Source organism: Balaenoptera acutorostrata, chromosome 3 (assembly GCF_949987535.1).
Source record: "Balaenoptera acutorostrata chromosome 3, mBalAcu1.1, whole genome shotgun sequence".
NCBI classification, from domain to species: Eukaryota; Metazoa; Chordata; class Mammalia; order Artiodactyla; family Balaenopteridae; genus Balaenoptera; species Balaenoptera acutorostrata.
In genome coordinates, this window is record NC_080066.1 from 80,639,657 (window position 1) to 80,660,990 (window position 21,334).

Sequence of the window (21,334 nt, forward strand, 5' to 3'; positions counted from 1 at the left end):
GAGCAACTGGGCCTGTGAGCCACAACTACTGAGCCTGCACGTCTGGAGCCTGTGCTCCGCAACAGGAGAGGCCACGATAGTGAGAGGCCAGCGCACCGCAATGAAGAGTGACCCCCACTCGCCGCAGCTGGAGAAAGCCCTCGCACAGAAATGAAGACCCAACACAGCTAAAATAAATAAATAAATTAATTAAAAAACAAAAAACAAACAAAAAAAAACTCCTGACAAACAAAGGTCCAGGACCTGATGACTTCACAGGAGAATTCTGTCAAACATTAGGGAAGAGCTAACACCTATCCTTCTGAAACTGTTCCCAAAAATTGCAGAGGAAGGAAAACTCCCAAGTTCATTCTATGAGGCCACCATCACACTGATACCAAAACTAGACAAAGATACCACAAAAAAAGAAAATTACACACCAATATCATTGATGAATATAGATGCAAAAATCTTCGGCAAAATACTAGCAATCCAAATCCAACAATGCATTAAAAGGATCATACACCATGATCAATAGGGATTTCTCCCAGGGATGCCAGGATTTTTCAATATCCACAAATCAATCAGTGTGATACACCACATTAACAAACTGAAGAATAAAAACCATATGATCATCTGGTGGTGGGATGAATTGGGAGATTGGGATAGACTTATATACACTAATATGTATAAAATAGACAACTAATAAGAACCTGCTGTATACAAAAATAAATAAAATAAAATTCAAAAATTCAAAAAAAATCCCCACCATATGATCACTCAATAGACGCAAAAAAAGCTTCTGACAAAATTCAATGACCATTTATGATAAAAACTCTCCAGAAAGTGGGCATAGAGGAAACATACCTCAACATAATAAAGGCCATATATGACAAACCTACAGCTAACATCATACTCAATGGTGAAAAGCTGAATGCATTTCCTCTAAGATCAGGAACAAAACAGGGATGTCCACTTCTGCCACTTTTATTCAACATAGTTTTGGAAGTCCTAGCTATAGCAATCACAGATGAAAAATAAATAAAAGGAATCCACATTGGAAAAGAGGGAGTTAAACTGTTACTGTTTGCAGATGACATGATCCTATACATGGAAAATCCTAAAGATGCCTCCAGAAAACTACTAGAGCTCATCAATGAATTTGGTAAAGTTGCAGGTTACAAAATTAATACACAGAAATCTGTTGCATTTCTATATACTATCAACAAAAGATCAGAAAGAAATTCAAGAAGCAATCCCATTTACCACTGCATCAGAAAGAATAAAATACCTAGGAATAAACCTATCTAAAGAGACAAGAGACCTGCACTCCAAAAAGTATAAGATGCTAGTGAAAAAAATCAAAGAAGACACTAACAGATGGAAAGATATACCATGTTAGTGGATTGGAAGAATCAATATTGTCAAAATTACTACACTACCCAAGGCAATCTACAGATTCAATGCAATCCCTATCAAAATACCAATGGCATTTTTCACAGAAGTAGGACAAAAAATCTTAAAATTTGTATGGAGACACAAAAGACCCCGAATACCCAGAGCAATCTTGAGAAAGAAAAATAGAGCTGGAGGAGTCAGGCTCCCTGACTTTGGACTATACTACAAAGGTGTAGTCATCAAAACAGTATGGTAATGGCACAAAAACAGAAATATAGATCAATGGAACAGGATAGAAAGCCGAGAAATAAACCCATGCACCTATGGCCAATTAATCTATGACAAAGGAGGCAAGACTACACAATGGTGGAAAGACAGTCTCTTCAACAGATGTTGCTGGGAAAGCTGGATAGCTACATGTAAAAAAATGAAATTAGATCATTCTTTAACACCATACATAAAAATAAGCTCAAAATGGATTAAAGACCTAAATGTGAGACTGGACACTATAAAACTCCTAGAGTAAAACATAGGCAGAACACTCTCTGACATAAATCACAGCAATATCTTTTTCGATCTGTCTCCCAGAATAATGGAAATAAAAATAAAAATAAACAAATGGGACCTAATTAAACTCAAAATCTTTTGCACAGCAAAGGAAACCATAAACAAAACTAAAAGAAAACCCACAGACTGGTAGAAACTATTTGCAAATGATGTGACCAACAAGGGATTGGTCTCCAAAATTTACAAACAGCTCATGAGGCTTAATATCATCAAAACAAACAACCCAATCAAAAAATGGGCAGAAGACCTAAATTTCTCCAAAGAAGACATACAGATGGCCAAGAAGCACATTAAAAGATGTTCAACCTCACCAATTATTAGAGAAATGCAAATCAAAACTACAGTGAGATATCACCTCACACCAGTCAAAATGGCTATCATCAAAAAATCCACAAACAATAAATGCTGGAGAAGGTGTGGAGAAAAGGGAACCCTCCTACACTGTTGGTGGGAATGTAGATCAGTACAGCTACTGTGGAGAACAGTATGGAAGTTCCTTAAAAAACTAAAAATAGAGTTACCATATGACCCTGCAATCCCATTCCTGGGCATATATTCAGAGAAAAACATGGCCCTAAAGGATACATGCACCTCAATGTTCATTGCAGCACTGTTTACAATAGCCAAGACATGGAAGCAACCAAAATGTCCATCAACAGAGGAACTGATAAAGAAGATGTGGTATATATATACAATGGAATATTACTCAGCCATTAAAAAGAATGAAATAATGCTATTTGCAGCAATATGGGTGGACCTAGAGATTGTCATACTAAGTGAAGTAAGTCAGACAGAGAAAGAGAAATATCGTATGATATCCCTTATTTGAGGAATCTAAAAAAGAAATGATACAAATGAACCTATTTACAAAACAGAAACAGACTCACAGACTTGAAGAATGAACTTATGGTTGCCACAGGGGAAGGAAGGGAGGAAGGGATAGTCAGGGAGTTGGGGATTGACATGTACACTGCTATATTTAAAATGGGTAACCAACAAGGACCTACTGTACAGCACAGGGAACTCTGCTCAATGTTATGTGGCAGCCTAGATGGGAGGGGAGTTTGGGGGAGGATGGATACATGCATATGTACAGCTGAGTCCCTTTGCTGTACACCTGAACTATCACAACATTGTTAATCGGCTATACTCCAATGTAAATAAAAAGTTTTAAAAAAAAGCATGAGTAAATGGTGAAAGGCTGCTGATATTGTGAAAAGACTTAGCAATTCAAAGAGAGGGACTGAAGGACCAATCTGAACATTCAGCACAAATAACACCCAGCAAAAGAAATATTTTCAGGAAGTAGGGAGGGACTTTAAAAAATTCTTTTACTTGTATCTTTAGTGAGAGTTGAGATGCTGTTATGTTGATTTAAAAAGATCAATCTGAAAATAATAAAGAGTTCTTAAAAAGAAAAAAATAAAGTAAATTACAGATATGTAACAACATGATGTGAGGAATTCCAGGAAGGATTACTCTCCTAAAAAAACCTGAAGTTGTACCATTCATAATTTATTTTGTTAGACAGTACCTTTTGACATTCTTTCTTTTCCCCTCCTTCTCCCATCTTCTCTTTACCATTCCTCTTACTGTCCTCTTACCTACCTTGATAGCCTCCTCTCTTTACCATGTAATATTCTCTTGTAATATGATTATGTAGTGGATTAAGATATTAACATTTAGTGAGAATTGTGGTAATATTATTTTTGCCCCTTTGTTCATCCCCCAGACATGTCTAGCAAAACCTTGACTCTAGATTAATTAAACCATCTGCCTTCTTCATTAAACACCTGGGCTTTTGAACACTGCTACAGAAAATTATACAGTCAGGTGCCTTGGATCCACAAAAAATTCTTAGTCAACAATCCCATTTATCATCTCATCAAAAAGAATAAAATATATAGTAATAAACCTACCTAAGGAGCCAAAAGACCTGTACTCAACTATAAGACGCTGATGAAAGAAATTAAAGATGACACAAACAGATGGAAAAATAAACCATGTTGTTGGATTGGAAGAATCAATATTGTTAAAATGACCATACTACCCAATGAAATCTACAAATTCAATGCAATCCCTATCAAATTACCAATGGCATTTTTCACAGAACTGGAACAAAAAAATTTTTAATTTGTTTGGAAACACAAAAGACCCCAAATAGCCAGAACAATCTTGAGAAAGAAGAACAGAGCTGGAGGAATCATGCTGACTTCAGACTACACTACAAAGTTACAGTCATCAAAACAGTGTTGTACTGGCACAAAAACAGACACATACATCAATGGAAGAGGATAGAGAGCCCAGAAATAAACCCTCGCACTTATGGTCAATTAATCTGTGACAAAGGAGGCAAGAATATACAATGGAGAAAAGACAGTCTCTTCAATAAGTGGTGGTGGGAAAACTGGACAGCTACATGTAAAAGAATAAAATTAGAATATTCTCTAAGCCCATATACAAAAATAAACTCAAAATCAATTAAAGACCTAAGTGTAAGACCGGATACTATAAAACTCTTAGAGAAAAACATAGGCAGAACACTCTTTGACATAAATCGCAGTAATACATTTTTGGGATCTGTCTCCTAGGGTAATGGAAACAAAAGCAAAAATAAACAAATGGGAACTAATTAAACTTGTAAGTTTTTGCACAGCAAGCAGTAAACCATAGACAAAATGAAAAGACAACCTATGGACTGTGAGAAAACATTTGCAAAAGATGCATCCGACAAGGGATTAATTTCCAAAATATACAAACAGCTTATACAGCTTAATATCAAAAAAACAAGCAACCCAATCAAAAAATGATCAGAACACCTAATGGACATTTCTCCGAAGAAGACATAAAGACGGCCAGCAGGCACATGAAAAGATGCTCAAAATCACTAATTATTAGAGAAATGCAAATCAGAACTACAATGAGGTATCACCTCACACCAGTCAGAATGGCCATCATCAAAAAGTCTACAAATAATAAATGCTGGAGAGGGTGTGGAGAGAAGGGAACCCTTCTACACTGTTGGTGGGAATGTAAACTGGTGAAGCCACTATGGAGAACAGTATGGAGGTTCCTTTAAAAACTAAAAATAAAGTTACCATATGATCCAGCAATCCCACTCCTGGGCATATATCCGGAAAATATGAAAACTCTAATTCATGCACTCTAATTCATGTAAAAAGTTACATGCACCTCAATGTTCATAGCAGCACTATTTACAATAGCCAAGACATAGAAGCAACCTAAATGTCCATCAACAGTTGAATGGATAAAGAAGATGTGGTGTATATAAAGCCATACAATGGAATATTACTCAGCCATAAAAAAGAATGAAATAATGCCATCTGCAGCAACATGGATGGACCTAGAGATGATCATATTAAGTGAAGTAAGTCAGACAGAGAAAGACAAATATCATATGATATCACTTATATGTGGAATGTAAAAAAATGATACAAAGAAATTTATTTACAAAGCAGAAATAGACTCACAGACATAGAAAACAAATTTATGGTTACCCAAGGGAAAAGGGAGGTGGGGGGATAAATAAGGGATTTGGGATTAACAGTTAAACACTACTATATGTAAAACAGATAAACAACAAGGACCTACTGTATAGCACAGGGAACTATATTCATTATCTTGTAATAATCTATAATGGAAAAGAAGGTGAAAAAGAATATATATATAAAAATGTATATATATATAACTGAAGAACTTTGCTATACACCTGAAACCTTGTAAATCAACTATACTTCAATAAAACATTAAAAAAATTCTTAGTCTCCAACTGTAACTAGCATTCAAGTTACCTAGAAGCATTTCTACATGTACTACAACGTCTATTTAAGGCCCAAGATAATTAGGAATCCTAAAATAATATTAAGAATATTATTGCAATGATGAACCAGAGATGGGGTTCTGGCCAGGAAACAGAACAAAGTTTTCCCTCTCATTCACTCCTTCCATATTAAACTCCTTCCACCCTGCCACCACTTCTGTACAGTTGCAATGTCTTTCTTGATTCCATACTTGCTCCCAAATATTCATTCTCCATATAGTGACCATGGTGAGCTTTTAAAAATGCAAATCAGATCCGATAATTCCCTTGCTTACTCTCAGTGGCTTCCTGCCATACTTAAACTGAAACTCATTCTTATGAAGGCCTATCAGACTTCACATGATCTGCCTGCTCCCCTAACTTTTGCCTACTCCTCTCTCTCCACACTGGCATTCTTGCTGATCCTCAAAACTAAAGCATGTGTCCACCTCTTTTGCACTTGTTGTTCCCTCTGACTAGAACACTCTTCCTTAGAGTTTGACATGGTTCACTCTCTCATTTCATTCAGAACTCTGTTCATATATTACCTTCCTCTACCTCCACACCTATCCTCTTTCTTATACCATTAGCACAGGTGTTGATATATCAGTACTCAAGGTTCTACTTATTACTGTATATGGGAATTTTGATGGAGCAAGTTACATACTCCCATATACTATTTCTACTGTGTCAATGGCCTATAATATGCCTACACATGGAAAGGCAGATGTATCTTTGTATCCTTCAGAAAGATAAAAACTTGTTAAAGCAACAGTCTAGAGAAGGCTTGGTGGCCATGATGGTGGAGTGGGAAGACCCTGAGCTCACCTACTCCCACGGACATACCCAAATTACAACTATTTACAGAGAAACCATCTATGAGACATTCTGTGGAGCCCAGCAGCATACTCGCCTCTGGTCACCAGAGCTATATGCTCTAGGGATGCCCTCTACCCAGGCTGTGGCAGGGCTGAGTACTGTGGGTGCACTGGTAGGAGGGACTGGTCCCCAGCCTGATTGGCTGTCATGTCCTGCCTCATGTGGTGGCTGCCAGCCCATGTGTGGGAAGGGCTAGGTCCCTGCACAGATGGCCGTGTGGTCTGGGAGTTCTTGAAACTGCTGCTGGTCCACTGGTGGGCGGGTCAGTTCCTGGTGCTAATGCACTAGAAGAAAGATTCCAGTATGGCGCTTGCCAGCACCAGTGACCTCATGATAGAAGGAGCTCCCCAAAATGGCTGCTGCCAGTGCCTATATTCCCAGTGGGAGTCCTAGTTGCCTCTTGCCTCACCAGGAGGCCCTTCAAGATCAGCAGGTGGGTCTGACTAGGCTCCTTTCAAATTACTGCCTCTATGAACACAGTGAGAATATTAACAAAGAATTAGAAAACATAAAGAAGAACCAAACAGAGCTTAAGAATATAATAACTAAAATTTAAAAATACACTAGAGGGAATTCCCTGGCAGTCCTGTGGTTAGGACTCTGTGCTTCCACTGCAGGGGGCACAGGTTTGATCCCTTGTTGGGGAACTAAGATCCATGATGTGGCAAAAACAAACAAACAAACAAACAACAAAAAAAAAACCCCACCAGACGGAATCAACAGTAGAATACATGATACAGAGGAACAGATCAGCAAACTGGAAGACAGAGTAGTGGAAATCACCCAAATTGAATAGAAAACAATAAAAAAGAATTTAAAAAATGAGGGTCATTTAAGAAACCTCTGGGACAACATCAAGCATACTAACATTTGAATTATAGGGGTCCCAGAAGGAGAAGAGAGAAAAAAGAGGCAAGGACTTATTTGAAGAATAATGGCTGAAAAATTCCTTAACCTGACACAGGAAACAAACATCCAGGCCCAAGAATCACAAAGAGTCCCAAAGAAGATGAACCTAAAGAGGACTACAACAAGATACATTATAATTAAAATATCAAAAAGATAAAGAGGGACTTCCCTGGTAGAGCAGTGGTTAAGAATTCACCTGCCAATGCAGGGGACGCAGGTTCAAGCCCTGGTCCGGGAAGATCCCACATGCCGTGGAGCAACTAAGCCCATGTGCCACAACTACTGAGCCTGTGATCTACAGCCTGTGAGCCACAACTACTGAGCCTGTGTGCCACAACTACTGAAGCCTGCGAACCCGTGCTTCTCAATAAGAGAAGCCACCGCAATGAGAAGCCCGCACACCGCATCGAAGAGTAGCCCCCATTCACCTCAACTAGAAAAGCCCGTGTGCAGCAACAAAGACCCAATGCAGCCAAAAATTAAAAATAAATAAATAAATTTATATTAAAAAAAAGATAAAGAGAAACTATTAAAAGCAGCAAGAGAAAAGCAACAAGTTACATAACTATAAGCTGACTTTTCAAAAGAAACTTTGCAGGCTAAAAGGGAGTGGTACAATATATTCAAAGTGATGAAAGGAAAAAAATCCATAACCAAGAATACTCTACATGGCATGGCTATCATTCAGATTTGAAAGAGAGATAAAGAGTTTTACAGACAAGCAAAACTTAAAAGAGTTCAGCACCACTAAACTGGCTTTCCAAGGAAAGTTAAAGGGACTTCTCTAAGTGGAAAAGAAAAGATCACAACTAGAAATATGAAAATTACAAAAGGAAAAATCTCATTGGTAAAGGCCAACATACAGTAAAGGTAGTAGAGCAACCACTTAGAAAGGTAGTAGGAAGGTTAAAAGACAAAATTAATCAAATCATTATTGCTAAAATGACCATACTACCCAATGCAATCTACAAATTCAATGGAATCCCTATCAAAGTAACAAAGGCATTTTACACAGAACTAGAACAAATAATTTAAAAATTTGTAGGGAAACACAAAAGACCCCAAATAGTCAGAACAATTTTGAGAAAGAAGAACAGAGCTGGAGGAATCATGCTCCTTGATTTCAGACTATGCTACAAAGCTATAGAAATAAAAACAGTATGGTACTGACACAAAAACAGACACATAGATCAATGGAACAGGATAGAGAGCCCACAAATAAACCCTCGCACTTATCGTCAATTAATCTGTGACAAAGAAGGCAAGGATATACAATGGAGAAAAGACAGTCTCTTCAATAAGTGGTGCTGGGAAAACTGGACTACATGTAAAACAATGAAATTAGAACATTCTCTAACACTATATACAAAAATAAACTCAAAATGGATTAAAGACCTAAGTGTAAGACTGGATACTATACAACTCTTAGAGGAAAACATAGGCAGAACACTCTTTGACATAAATCACAGAAATATTTTTTTGAATCCATCTCCTAAAGTAAATAAAAGCAAAAATAAATAAATGGGACCTCATTAAACTTAAAAGTTTTTGCACAGCAAAGGAAACCATCAACAAAACAAAAAGACAACCTACTGAATGGGAGAAGATATTTGCAAATGATATGACTCATAAGGGGTTAATATCCAACATATATAAACAGCTCATACAACTCAACATCAAAAGAAAAACTCGATTAAAAAATAGCAAGGAATTAATTTCTAAAATATACAAACAGCTCATACAGCTCAATATCAAAAAAACAAAAAACCCAATCAAAAAATGGGCAGAACTAAATAGACATTTCTCCAAAGAAGACATACAGATAGACAACAGACACATGAAAAGATGTTTAACATCGCTAACTATCAGAGAAATGTAAATCAAAACTACAATGAGGTATCATCTCACACCAGTCAGAATGGCCATGATAAAAAGTCCACAGGGCTTCCCTGGTGGCGCAGTGGTTGAGAATCTGCCTGCCAATGCAGGGCACACGGGTTCGAGCCCTGGTCTGGGAAGATCCCACATGCCGCGGAGCAACTAGGCCCGTGAGCCACGGTTGCTGAGCCTGCGCGTCTGGAGCCTGTGCTCCGCAACAAGAGAGGCCGCAATAATGAAAGGCCCGCGCACCGCGATGAAGAGTGGCCCCCACTTGCCGCAACTAGAGAAAGCCCTCGCACAGAAACGAAGACCCAACACAGCCATAAATAAATAAATAAACAAAAATTGTATTAAAAAAAAAAAAAAAAAAAAAAAAAGTCCACAAATAGTAAATGCTAGGGAGGGTGTGGAGAAACAGGTACCCTCCTACACTGTTGGTGGGAATGTAAATTGATGCAGCTGCTATGGAAAACAGTATGGAGGTTCCTCAAAAAACTAAAAATAGAGTTGCCATATGATCCAGCAATCCCACTCCTGGGCATATATCCAGATAAAACTGTAATTCAAAAAGATACAGATGTACCCCTGTGTTCATAGCAGCATTATTCACAATAGCCAAGACATGGAAACAACCTAAATGTCCACTGACAGGTGAATGCATAAAGCAGTTGCTTCTTTACTTGAGCATTCTGTGCTCTGCCTTTGACTCTGGTTTGCCACCGTTGTGTTTTGAGTGTGCCCTGGGACAGGAGGGTTTAAGTGCTAATGTCCAACTTCCAGCCTGGTTACTGCAGCCCTGGTGTATTCTTATTTGACCATTTCACACCCACTAATCATTCACACCCACTGGGAACTCTGACCCATGAATTATATAGTAGGATTGGGTTTCCAAGAAGTAGGAAAAATAAGAAAGCACACAGGTTAGTTCCTGAGCCTGGTGCAGCTGCAGCATTAACACCAGGGGTTACCATATCTGGCAGGCTATATTGCAAAGTAGCTTCAACAACCACTGATGAGTCACAAACCTGCTTAGGCTTTGTCCCATGCATATTAGAGGGGCTACACTGGGTTCTAGCTCTGAATTCACCTTGGAGGCCTCTTCATTTCCAAGTTCTAACCACTACTTCTCACAAGACCCCTGAGAGAGGTATATGCCCAAGCAACAAGGGCAAAGGGAAAGCAAGCAGTACTTTAGTTTTAGGTTAGTGGGACCATATGGCCTAGTTTGTCAGGACGGTGCTGGATGTGTGGGTATAATTATTGATAACACCTTTTTTACTCCCAAAGTGTACCAGTTTTGATTATAAATTATACGGCTACCCTAATTATATACAGCATACATACACAACATAAAACTTTCCCCTTCCCCCTATCCTCTAAGCTCTGGAGGGAATATGGAACCATTAGAAATTAGACAGACAAGGAGAGGCATACAGAGTCAAAGAAAGGAACCAAAGTCATTCCTAGCATTAAAGTAAAATTGGCAGCCAGAATTTTGTTACACCTCTTAGAGTGAAAACAATGCACCCATAAAGGGAGTTCTCAGGGTGGAATTTTAAGGCCCCTGAACCTAGAGAATGACATCCCAAAAAAGAAGTATCCCAAAAGAAGTATGGTGAAGCAGGAAGGAGATGCAGGAAAGTCATGCAGATTGGACCAGACAGAGACAATCCCTTAGCCAAAATGGCTGAAAGAAGAACTAAAAGATGATACCAGAACTCACGATACAGCAGAGGGCCTTATCTTGGGCTCTGTGGATGGACCTTGGGGTCTATGGAAATTCTGTGAATTATAACTAAAACTTCTTGTGTATAAAAATTTTTCTGGAAGATATATCCATAAATTTCCTCAGGATCTCAAAAAGTTCCCTCAAAGTTAAGAACAATTGTTTTATGATGTTTTCAGTTCTTATATATATTAAAAGATATATCAATATTAAAGGACAGTTTTTTCATTCAGGTGTGTGAGTTTAGTCATTCTCAACACATCTACTACTAGTCTTACAAAATCCTGAGTTAAATAAGTCTTAACTGGGCTAGGTGGGCCCTATCTGAGTTTTACAATAACAATTCCAATACCCAGCATGGAGAAAACCAGATAAACAGCATTGTTAACAAAATACTCTGTTAACACAGCTTATTTCTGTCTAGGCGAGTTGCACATTACAGAAGCCCTTGGTAATTCTGTTAATTCCCAAGAGAAAGACAGTTTTTCAGCTTCACCACCAGGTTAAGTATTAATAAAATATCATTTGAGATAAAAATGAGAGGTACCTTATGTGTAAGAAACTAGACTGGTTCTGCAATGCCGTTTGAGGATACTTTGTTTCCTTTTGACGTTTGGTTTAGTTTATTCCTTCTGAGTATGTGAGCTAGGGTGTGATTGGCTTACATGGCTCTTACTTGTAATAAAATGCTGAGTTGTAGTCAACTCTACCTCTGCTACAGTAAACCCCATACTTGTTCCTACCATTAGGTATCTGGATGCCCTTGTGGAACTCATTGAACTTCTCTGGGCCTGAGGTTCCTTATCTCCAGACATGAACGAGAGCACTGGATTTCATTAGATGTTATCAAAGTTTCCTTCCAACTGTCTGGTTTAATGGCACTGTATTTCTAGGAAGGCATCTGTGTTTATCATTCTTAAGTTTGTGCAACAAACTCCTGAGGAGGAGAGGCACGTTCTGCTCATTCAGGATAATATCTAAGACAAAAAGTAAATAAAAGATAAAACATCAATTGAGCACTTTAGATAGCTTGTGAGGGAGCCTCTCAGGGAAGCTTTCTTTCTCCCAATTTTTCTTCTTCCTTCTGGGGAAGACTGATCAGCTACATTCCAGGAGTCTGTTTGGACCACCTGCCACAGTGGATGGGACCATCATGCAGCAAAACTCACACACACACACACGTGCAGCATGAATTCTCTCTTCCTTCTCAAACCCACAAGGCTTGTTCTAGCTGGCTCTTTTGTATCATCTTTCCCATCACATAAAACAAATGCAAAACTAAGTCAAGTTCCACTTCTCAGTGGGAAGCGTCCTGGCCTTCTTGCCTTCTTCCCTCTCTTGGGCACAGAAGTTCTTACAGTAGTCCTGTCCTTCTGGCCTCCTTTACAGAACATAAGAAGTTCCTGGTATTCAGAGGTAGGACACATGCCTCTATGAAAGTACCAGAACATGGCACGTGGTGGAGAGAGGAGTGTATGAGGCTGGAGGCCCAATTAAGCCCATATAATATTTGGTAACCCTACCATAATTATACACACCATATTATATATAACATTCCCCTGAGGTGAAAGAATTTCTTCCTGATTACAGCTTGACTGAAAATGGGTCCCTCTACTGGGCAAAATTACGAGGCTTTTAGATTATCCCCAGCTCTAGCACAGCAGTAGTCATTTATAAGCATTCCTATTTAATAACATATGAGCTATTTTCATTTTGACAATTGTGATGGCCCTGAAGAATGACTACCCCCTCTTTACTTCATGGCTCTTGTAGTATCTTAGATGATACTGCTGGAAATTCAAAATCCAATATATTTTACTCCAGAAATACAAAATCTCCTGCATTTTACTCCAGAGAAAGTAACTTTTAGTATGTGTCATGCCATGCAACATCCAGATCCAAATAAAATCATTGTTCTTCCTTCACAGCTATGACCTTTGTCTTCTTGAGTTAGTATGTAGTTGAATTCTTCTTTATAATGACTTAGGCTGGACTGCAGCAGTCTTCTGTTCTTATGCAACACAGTGATTACTTAAATACTTGGATATGTTTCTTGCTATCTGAATTCTTATTGCTAAGAACCCAGAGCATTAAATCTGCTTTTCTCTTGCTTCTATAAAAGCTCTTAGAGGCCCATACCAATCAAGGCTCAAACTATATTAAAAACCGCTACAGCTTTATGCATGTTGGCTTGGGAATCTCTCCATCTACTCTGAAGGTCTTTTTTTTTTTTAATGATTTTTTTTTGATGTGGACCATTTTTAAAGTCTTTATTGAATTTGTTACAATATTGCTTCTGTTTTGGATTTTTGGCCATGAGCCACGAGGCGTGTGGGATCTCAGCTCCCCAACCAGGGATGGAAGCTGCACCCCGTGCATTGGAAGGCGAAGTCTTAACCACTGGACCGTCAGGGAAGTCCCTACCCTGAAGGTCTTTGCCCAACATCAGCTTCCTTTGGCCTTCACCTCATTCAATTTCAGGCCTTACTGGCTTTGGTTATCTAGCTCCATTTTGACATGTGACCAGTTTCCATCCATTTACCTTATCTCTTTTAAAACTTGGATTGGGTAATTGTCTTCAGGTAAAAGCTAAAGGGCGAGGAAGCCCATTGATGTGCTCCATATAGCTCAGCTTTCTGGAGGAAAAAACAGGGTAGAGAAGGGTAGAGAGGAGGGAAAAATGGAAGAAAGCCAACACAATGGCAAACTGAGTGTCAGGCATTTTGCTCTTCTCTGAGTTTTTCCTTCACTCTGACCCTGAAGCATTGTTCTTTCACCAAGCAAATAGATCTTCAGCAACCTCATACTGTGAGTCTTCCAGCCACATTCAGAAAGGCTGAAGTCTTAGGGTGAACACAGCTCAGGATGACAAGATGGGACCTCACCTCACAAAACAGTGGTACCCAAAGGTATCTTTCTCTGAGCATGAGAATTCTTACGTCTTCTTGTAAATGAATTCTCTCTTCCTTTTACTCTTTCAATGTGAATAAAATAATCAATATATATCCATGTGCCAACAAACTGCCATGGTAGTGCCCAAACTTCAGTCTTATGGCTTTTTTTGAATGGCACGTATTTTTAATGTGGTCCTTCTTTAGTCTATTTTAGGACTATTTATAGCCATTGTGTTAAGTGTTAAGGGTTGTTATGGACTGAATATTTGCATGCTCCCCAAATTCCTATATTGAACCCCTACCCCAAGTGTAACTCTATTTGGAGATAGGGCCTATACAGAGACAATTAAGGTTAAATGATGTCATAAGAGTGGGGCCCTGATCTGATAGGATTAGTGTCCTTATATGAAGAAACACCAGAGAGCTCACTTCTTCTCTCTCTGTACACAGAAGAAAGGCCATGTGAGGATATAGTGAGAATATCATCATAGTGAGAAGACAAGCTAGGAAGAGAGCGCCTACCAGAAAATGAATCAGCTGGAACCTTGACCTTGGAAGCCCAGGTTCATTGCAGCATTATTCAAATTATCCAAGACATGGAAAAAAACGTAGGTGTTTGTCAAAGGATGAATGGGTAAAGAAAATGTGAAATATAAATACATACATACATGCACAAACACACACATACACACCCCCACACACATATACATATACAATGGAATACTTTCTTTCATAAAAAAGAAGTCCTGCCATTTACATCAACATGTATGAACCTAGAGGACATTATGCTAAATGAAATAAGCCAGGCAGAAAAATACAAATACTGTATGATCTCAATTATCTGTGGACTCTAAAAAAATTGAACTCATACAACCAGAGAGTCAAACAGTGGTTGCTAAAAGCTGGAGGGTGGAAGAAATGGGGAGATGTCAGTCACATGGTATAACTTTCAGTTATAAGATGAATAAGTTCTGGGGATCCAATGTACATGACGGTGACTGTAGTTAATGATATTGTATTGTATAATTGAAATCTGCTAAGAGAGTAGATCTTAAGTGTTCTCATCACACACACACACAGTAACTATGAGGAAAAAAAGAGCAGAATATACATTCTTCTCAAGAGCACATGGAACATTCTCAAGGAAAGATCACATGTTAGGCCATAAAACAAGCCTCAATAAATTTAAAAGGACTGAAATCATACAACATATGTTCTCCAACAACAATGGAATAAAATTAGAAATCAATAACAAGGAAATTTGGAAAATTCTCAGATATGAGGAAATTGAACAATGCACTCATAAATAATCAGTTGGTCAAAGAATAAATCACAAGAGAAATTAGGAAATACGTTGAAATGAATGAAAATGGAAACACACACACATAAAACTTATGGAACAGCTAAATATATGCTTAGAGTGAAATTTATAGCTATAAGCACCAGTATTAAAAAAGAAGATCTCAAATCGGTCGCCTAAAGTTTTGCCTTAATAAACTAGAAAAAGAAGCATAAACTAAATCCAAAGGAAGCAGAAAGAAGAAAATAATAAAGACTAGAGTGCAATAAATGAAGGAAAATAAAAAAATAGAGAAAATCAACAAAATTAGAAGTTAGTTCTTTGAAAGGATCAACAAAATTTACAATCCTTTAGCTAGACTGATAAAGAAAAAGAGAGAAAACTAAAAGTATTAATAATACAAATGAAAAGGAACTATTTACTACATTACAAAAGTTAAAAGGAGGAGGGAGGGAATCCAGATGGCAGAACAGGAGGATGTAGAATTCGTCGCTACTCACGGGTACATTGCAAATTCATCTACAGATGGAACAATTCTCACAGATCACCTGCTGAACATTAGCGGAAAACTTTGGACACCTAAAAAAAAGAAAAAAAAGAAAAGGAATCAAAAAAGGGACCAGCAACCATGGTGGGAAGCTGAAGGTGAGCGGAGGTCCCCACACTCAGAAAAACTCCCTCATGGTGGGAGAATCAGCTGTGACAGAAAAGCACGTTTTGGGGATCAAAGGAGAATGCAGCAGACGGTCTGTGGAAGGCAGGACAAAGTAAGAACTGCATGCAGGGTCTACACCACTGCTCTGCACATTCCTGAATCACGAGTCACCTGTTGCAAAAGGGGGTTGGGTGCTGGAAAGTGGGGTTTGCAGTGTGGACCCAGGGAAGGGACAGCTGTTGGCTGTGAAAAGACAGCCTGAAGGGACAGGAGTAAGAAACTCCACAACTGGATAAGTCTGCAGAAAAAGCCTGAGATACCATAAAAGCAAGGGGTCATTGTCAAGTGATGTGCAAGGGGCAGAGCTGCCATTATAAGCCCTTTTCCCAACCCCCAACTGCCAGCTTCTTCAGCCTCTGCGGGCACGGGGAGGAGCTCCCATCTGAGCAGGCCCACTCCCCCCACTGGGCCAGGGTCTCCTCTGCCTGCGTGGGTTCTGGGGGCCTGAGCACTGCCCATCCCAAAGCCTCCTTGGGAATCAGGCCTGGGCACCCCTGCCTGGGACGAGAGTCTGCAGATGCTGGAGGGGGCTGAGTGCTAAAGCGTGGGGCTGGGAGAACGAATCCAGGGAGAGGAATGCTGTGGGCTGCACGGATACAGCAGAGAGGATGGGAGTGAGGGGAGGCGTGGCCAGGAATGCCCCTAGAGGAAGAGTAGGCTGCCTGGAAAGCGAGGCACCATTGTTGAGAGGCACGAGGTGGGGGGGGGGCTGCCCCTCCTCCCATTTGCCAGCACCACAGTCTATTCCAACTGTTTGCTGGACCCGTTGCTGCAGGCAACTTGCAGACACCTCAGCTGTGGCCCCAGTACCCAGGCCCCAACATGAGTGAGAAAGGGTGCCCCAAGCAGCCGCTGCTTTTGCTCTCTCCTGCCTGGGCAAGGAACAGACCCCTGAGGGCGGCGCACACAGAGAGGTGGGGTCAAAACCAAAACTGAGCTTCAGGGGCGGTGCGACTAAGGAAGAGGAATGGAAATCTTTCCATGCACCTGCACAAGCTGTGGATTAAACCCCCGATGTCGGCTGCGAAAATCCTGCATCTGTGGAATACCTGAACAGACAATGAGTGTTTCAACATTTGAGACCAGTCTAGCCTTCGAAGCACTGGACTCTGGGGACAAGTACACTCAGGATTTGGGCCAGGTCAGAGTCTGTGCTGGCTCCACAGTTCCCACAGCAGGTCCAGAGACCTACCTAGAGGTATTGGAGGGCCTCCTGAGGAGGCGGGGATTGGCTCTGGGTCATTGTGGGAGCAAGGACACTGACAGAGGAGGCCCCAGGAGAATATTCTTAGTACTAACATTATTTTTTTGTTTTGTTTTGCTCAGCTGTTGGTGTTGTTGCTTTTATTATATTTTATCTTTTATTTTTGATTTTTATTCTTATATTCTTAATCTTTTTTCAAAACATATCATTTTAAATTTTTCTATTTTTACTTTACTTTTGTTGCTTTGTGGTTTTTTCCTTGCTTTTGTTCTTTGTTATCTGTTTTTTATTCCTTTTTTTTCATTTTTTTTTAGTTATTTCTGAGATATACATTTTAAAGTAATAACTAGAATTATGACTTATAACATTATACCAGAACATATAAGATTTTTAGAAATTTCATGTAATGCCTGAAACATTTATATTAACATATTTCCATACAAATAACCCAAAGAAAGTTTAATATTGGTTGTTTTTTTGTTTGTTTGTTTGTTTATACTACAGGTTCTTATTAGTCATCAATTTTATACACATCAGTGTATACATGTCAATCCCAATTGCCCAATTCAGCACACCACCATCTCCACCCCACCGCGGTTTTCCCCCCTTGGTGTCCATACATTTGTTCTCTTCATCTGTGTCTCAACTTCTGCCCTGCAAACCGGTTCATCTGTACCATTTTTCTATGTTCCACATACATGCGATTATATATGATATTAGTTTTCCTCTTTCTGACGTACTTCACTCTGTATGACAGTCTCTAGATCCACCCACGTCTCTACAAATGACCCAATTTCGTTCTGTTTTATGGCTGAGTAATATTCCATTGTATATATGTACCACATCTTCTTTATCCATTCGCCTGTTGATGGGCATTTAGCTTGCTTCCATGACTTGACTATTGTAAATAGTGCTGCAATGAACATTGGGGTGCACGTGTCTTTTTGAATTATGGTTATCTCTGGGTATATGCCCAGTAGTGGGATTGCTGGCTTATATGGTAGTTGTATTTTTAGTTTTTTAAGGAACCTTCATACTGTTCTCCATAGTGGCTGTATCAATTTACATTCCCACCAACAGTGCAAGAGGGTTCCCTTTTCTCCACACCCTCCCCAGCATTTGTTGTTTGTAGATTTTCTGATGATGTCCATTCTAACTGGTGTGAGGTGATACCTCATTGTAGTTTTGATTTGCATTTCTCTAATAATTAGTGACGTTGAGCAGCTGTTCATGTGCTTCTTGGCCAGCTGTATGTCTTCTTTGGAGAAATGTCTATTGATGTCTTCTGCCCATATTTTGATTGAATTGTTTGTTTTTTTAATATTGAACTGCAGGAGCTGTTTATATACTTTGGAGATTAATCCTTTGTTGATTCGTTTGCAAATATTTTCTCCCATTCTGAGAGTTGTGTTTTCGTCTTGTTTGCAGTTTCCTTTCCTTTGCAAAACCTTTAAGTTTCATTAGGTCCCATTTGTTTATTTTTGTTTTTATTTCCATTACCCTAGGAGGTGGATCAAAAAAGATCTTGCCGTGATTTATGTCAAAAGTGTTCTTCCTATGTTTTCCCCTAAGACTTTTAGAGTGTCCAGTCCTACATTAAGGTCTCTAATCCATTTCCAGTTTATTTTTGTGTATGGTGTTAGGGAGTGTTCTAATTTCATTCTTTTACATGTAGCTGTCCAGTTTTCCCAGCACCACTTATTGAAGAGACTGACTTTTTTCCATTGTATATCCTGCCTCCTTTGTCATAGATTAGTTGACCATAGGTGCATGGGTTTATCTCTGGGCTTTCTATCTTGTTCCATAGATCTATATTTCTGTTTTTGTGCCAGTACCATAATGTCTTGATGACTGTAGCTTTGCAGTATAGTCTGAAGTCAGGAAGTCTGATTCCTCCAGCTCTGTTTTTTTCCCTCAGGATTGCTTTGGCTATTCGGGGTCTTTTGTGTCTCCATACAAATTTTAAGTTTTTTTGTTCTAGTTCTGTAAAAAATGTCATTGGTAATTTGATAGAGATTGCATTGAATCTGTAGATAGCTTTAGATAGTATAGTCATTTTCACAATATTGATTCTTCCAATCCAAAAACATGGGATATCTCTCCATCTGTTTTATCATCTTTAATTTTTTTTAGCAATGTCTTATAGTTTTCTGCATACAGGTATTTTGTCTCCCTAGGTAGGTATATTCCTAGGTATTTTATTCTTTTTGTTGCAATGGTAAATGGGAGTGTTTCCTTAATTTCTCTTTCAGAATTTTCAACATTAATGTATAGGAATGCAAGAGATTTCTGTGCATTAATTTTGTATCCTGCAACTTTACCAAATTCATTGATTAGCTCTAGTAGTTTTCTGGTGGCATCTTTAGGATTATCTATGTATAGTATCATGTCACCTGCAAACAGTGACAGTTTTACTTCTTCTTTTCCAATTTGTATTCCTTTTATTTCTTTTTCTTCTCTGATTGCTGTGGCTAGGACTTCCAAAACTATGTTGAATAATAGTGGTGAGAGTGGACATCCTTGTCTTGTTCCTGATCTTAGAGGAAATGCTTTCAGTTTTTCACCATTGAGAATGATGTTTGCTGTGGGCTTGTCGTATATGGCCTTTATTATGTTGAGGTAGCTTTCCTCTATGCCCAATTTCTGGAGAGTTTTATCATAAATGGGTGTTCAATTTTCTCAGAAGCTTTTTCTGCATCTATTGAGATGATCATATGGTTTTTATTCATCTATTTGTTAATATGGTTAATCATATTGATTGATTTGTATATATTGAAGAATCGTTGCATTTCTGGGTTAAATCCCACTTGATCATGGTGTATGACCCTTTTAATGTGTTGTTGGATTCTGTTTGCTAGTATTTTGTTCAGGATTTTTGTATCTATATTCATCAGTGATATTGGTCTGTAATTTTCTTTTTTTGTAGTATTTTTGTCTGGTTTTGGTATCAGGGTGATGGTGGCCTCATAGAATGAGTTTGGGAGTGTTCCTTCCTCTGCAATTCTTTGGAAGACTTTGAGAAGGATGGGTGTTAGCGCTTCTCTAAATGTTTGATAGAATTCACCTGTGAAGCCATCTGGTCCTGGACTTTTGTTTGTTGGAAGATTTTTTAATTACAGTTTCAATTTCATTACTTGTGATTGGTCTCTTCATATTTTCTATTTCTTCTTGGGTCAGTCTTGGAAGGTTATACCTTCCTAAGAATTTGTCCATTTCTTCCAGGTTGTCCATTTTATTGGCATAGAGTTGCTTGTAGTAGTCTCTTAGGATGCTTTGTATTTCTGCAGTGTCTGTTGTAACTTCTCCTTTTTCATTTCTAAATTTATTGATTTGAGTCTTCTCCCTCTTTTTCTTGATGAGTCTGGCCAATGGTTTATCAAATTTGTTTATCTTCTCAAAGAAGCAGCTTTTAGTTTTATTGATCTTTGCTATTGTTTTCTTTGTTTCTATTTCATTTATTTCTGCTCCGATCTTTATGATTTCTTTCCTTCTACTAAATTTGGGTTTTGTTTGTTCTTCTTTCTCTAGTTCCTTTAGGTGTAAGGTTTGATTGTTTATTTGAGATTTTTCTTATTTCTTGAGGTAGGCTTGTATTCCTATAAAATTCACTCTTACAACTTCTTTTGCTACATCCCATAGGTTTTGGATCTTTGTGTTTTCATTGTCAGTTCTCTCTGGGTATTTTTTTATTTCCTCTTTGATTTCTTCGGTGATCTCTTGGTTACTTAGTAATGCATTGTTTAGCCTCCATGTGTTTGTGTTTTTTATGTTTTTTCCCCGTAATTGATTTCTAATCTCATAGTGTTGTGGTCAGAAAAGATGCTTGATATGATTTCAATTTTCTTAAATTTACTGAGGCTAGATTTCTTACCCAAGATGGGATCTATCCTGGAGAATGTTCCATGCGCACTTGAGAAGAAAGTGTAATCTGCTGTTTTTGGTAGGAATGTCCTATAAATGTCAATTAAACCTATGTGGTCTATTGTGTCATTTAAAGCTTGTGTTTCCTTATTAATTTTCTGTTTGGATGATCGGTCCATTGGTGTAAGTGAGGTGTTAAAG

The 21,334-nt window shown here is 38.6% G+C and overlaps 1 protein-coding gene across 6 annotated transcripts in view; it reads right to left on the minus strand.

Moving 5' to 3' along the window:
- The window catches only part of TEX9 (testis expressed 9), a 261,325-nt gene that overhangs the window by 143,933 nt on the left and 96,058 nt on the right, over positions 1–21,334 (minus strand). For all 6 annotated transcript variants that reach the window (XM_057542209.1, XM_057542208.1, XM_057542210.1 and 3 more), the window contains one exon: positions 15,854–15,932. In XM_057542209.1, the coding sequence (XP_057398192.1) occupies positions 15,854–15,872 (19 nt within the window). In that variant the 5' untranslated portion in view covers positions 15,873–15,932. The remainder of the gene's footprint in view (positions 1–15,853; positions 15,933–21,334) is intronic.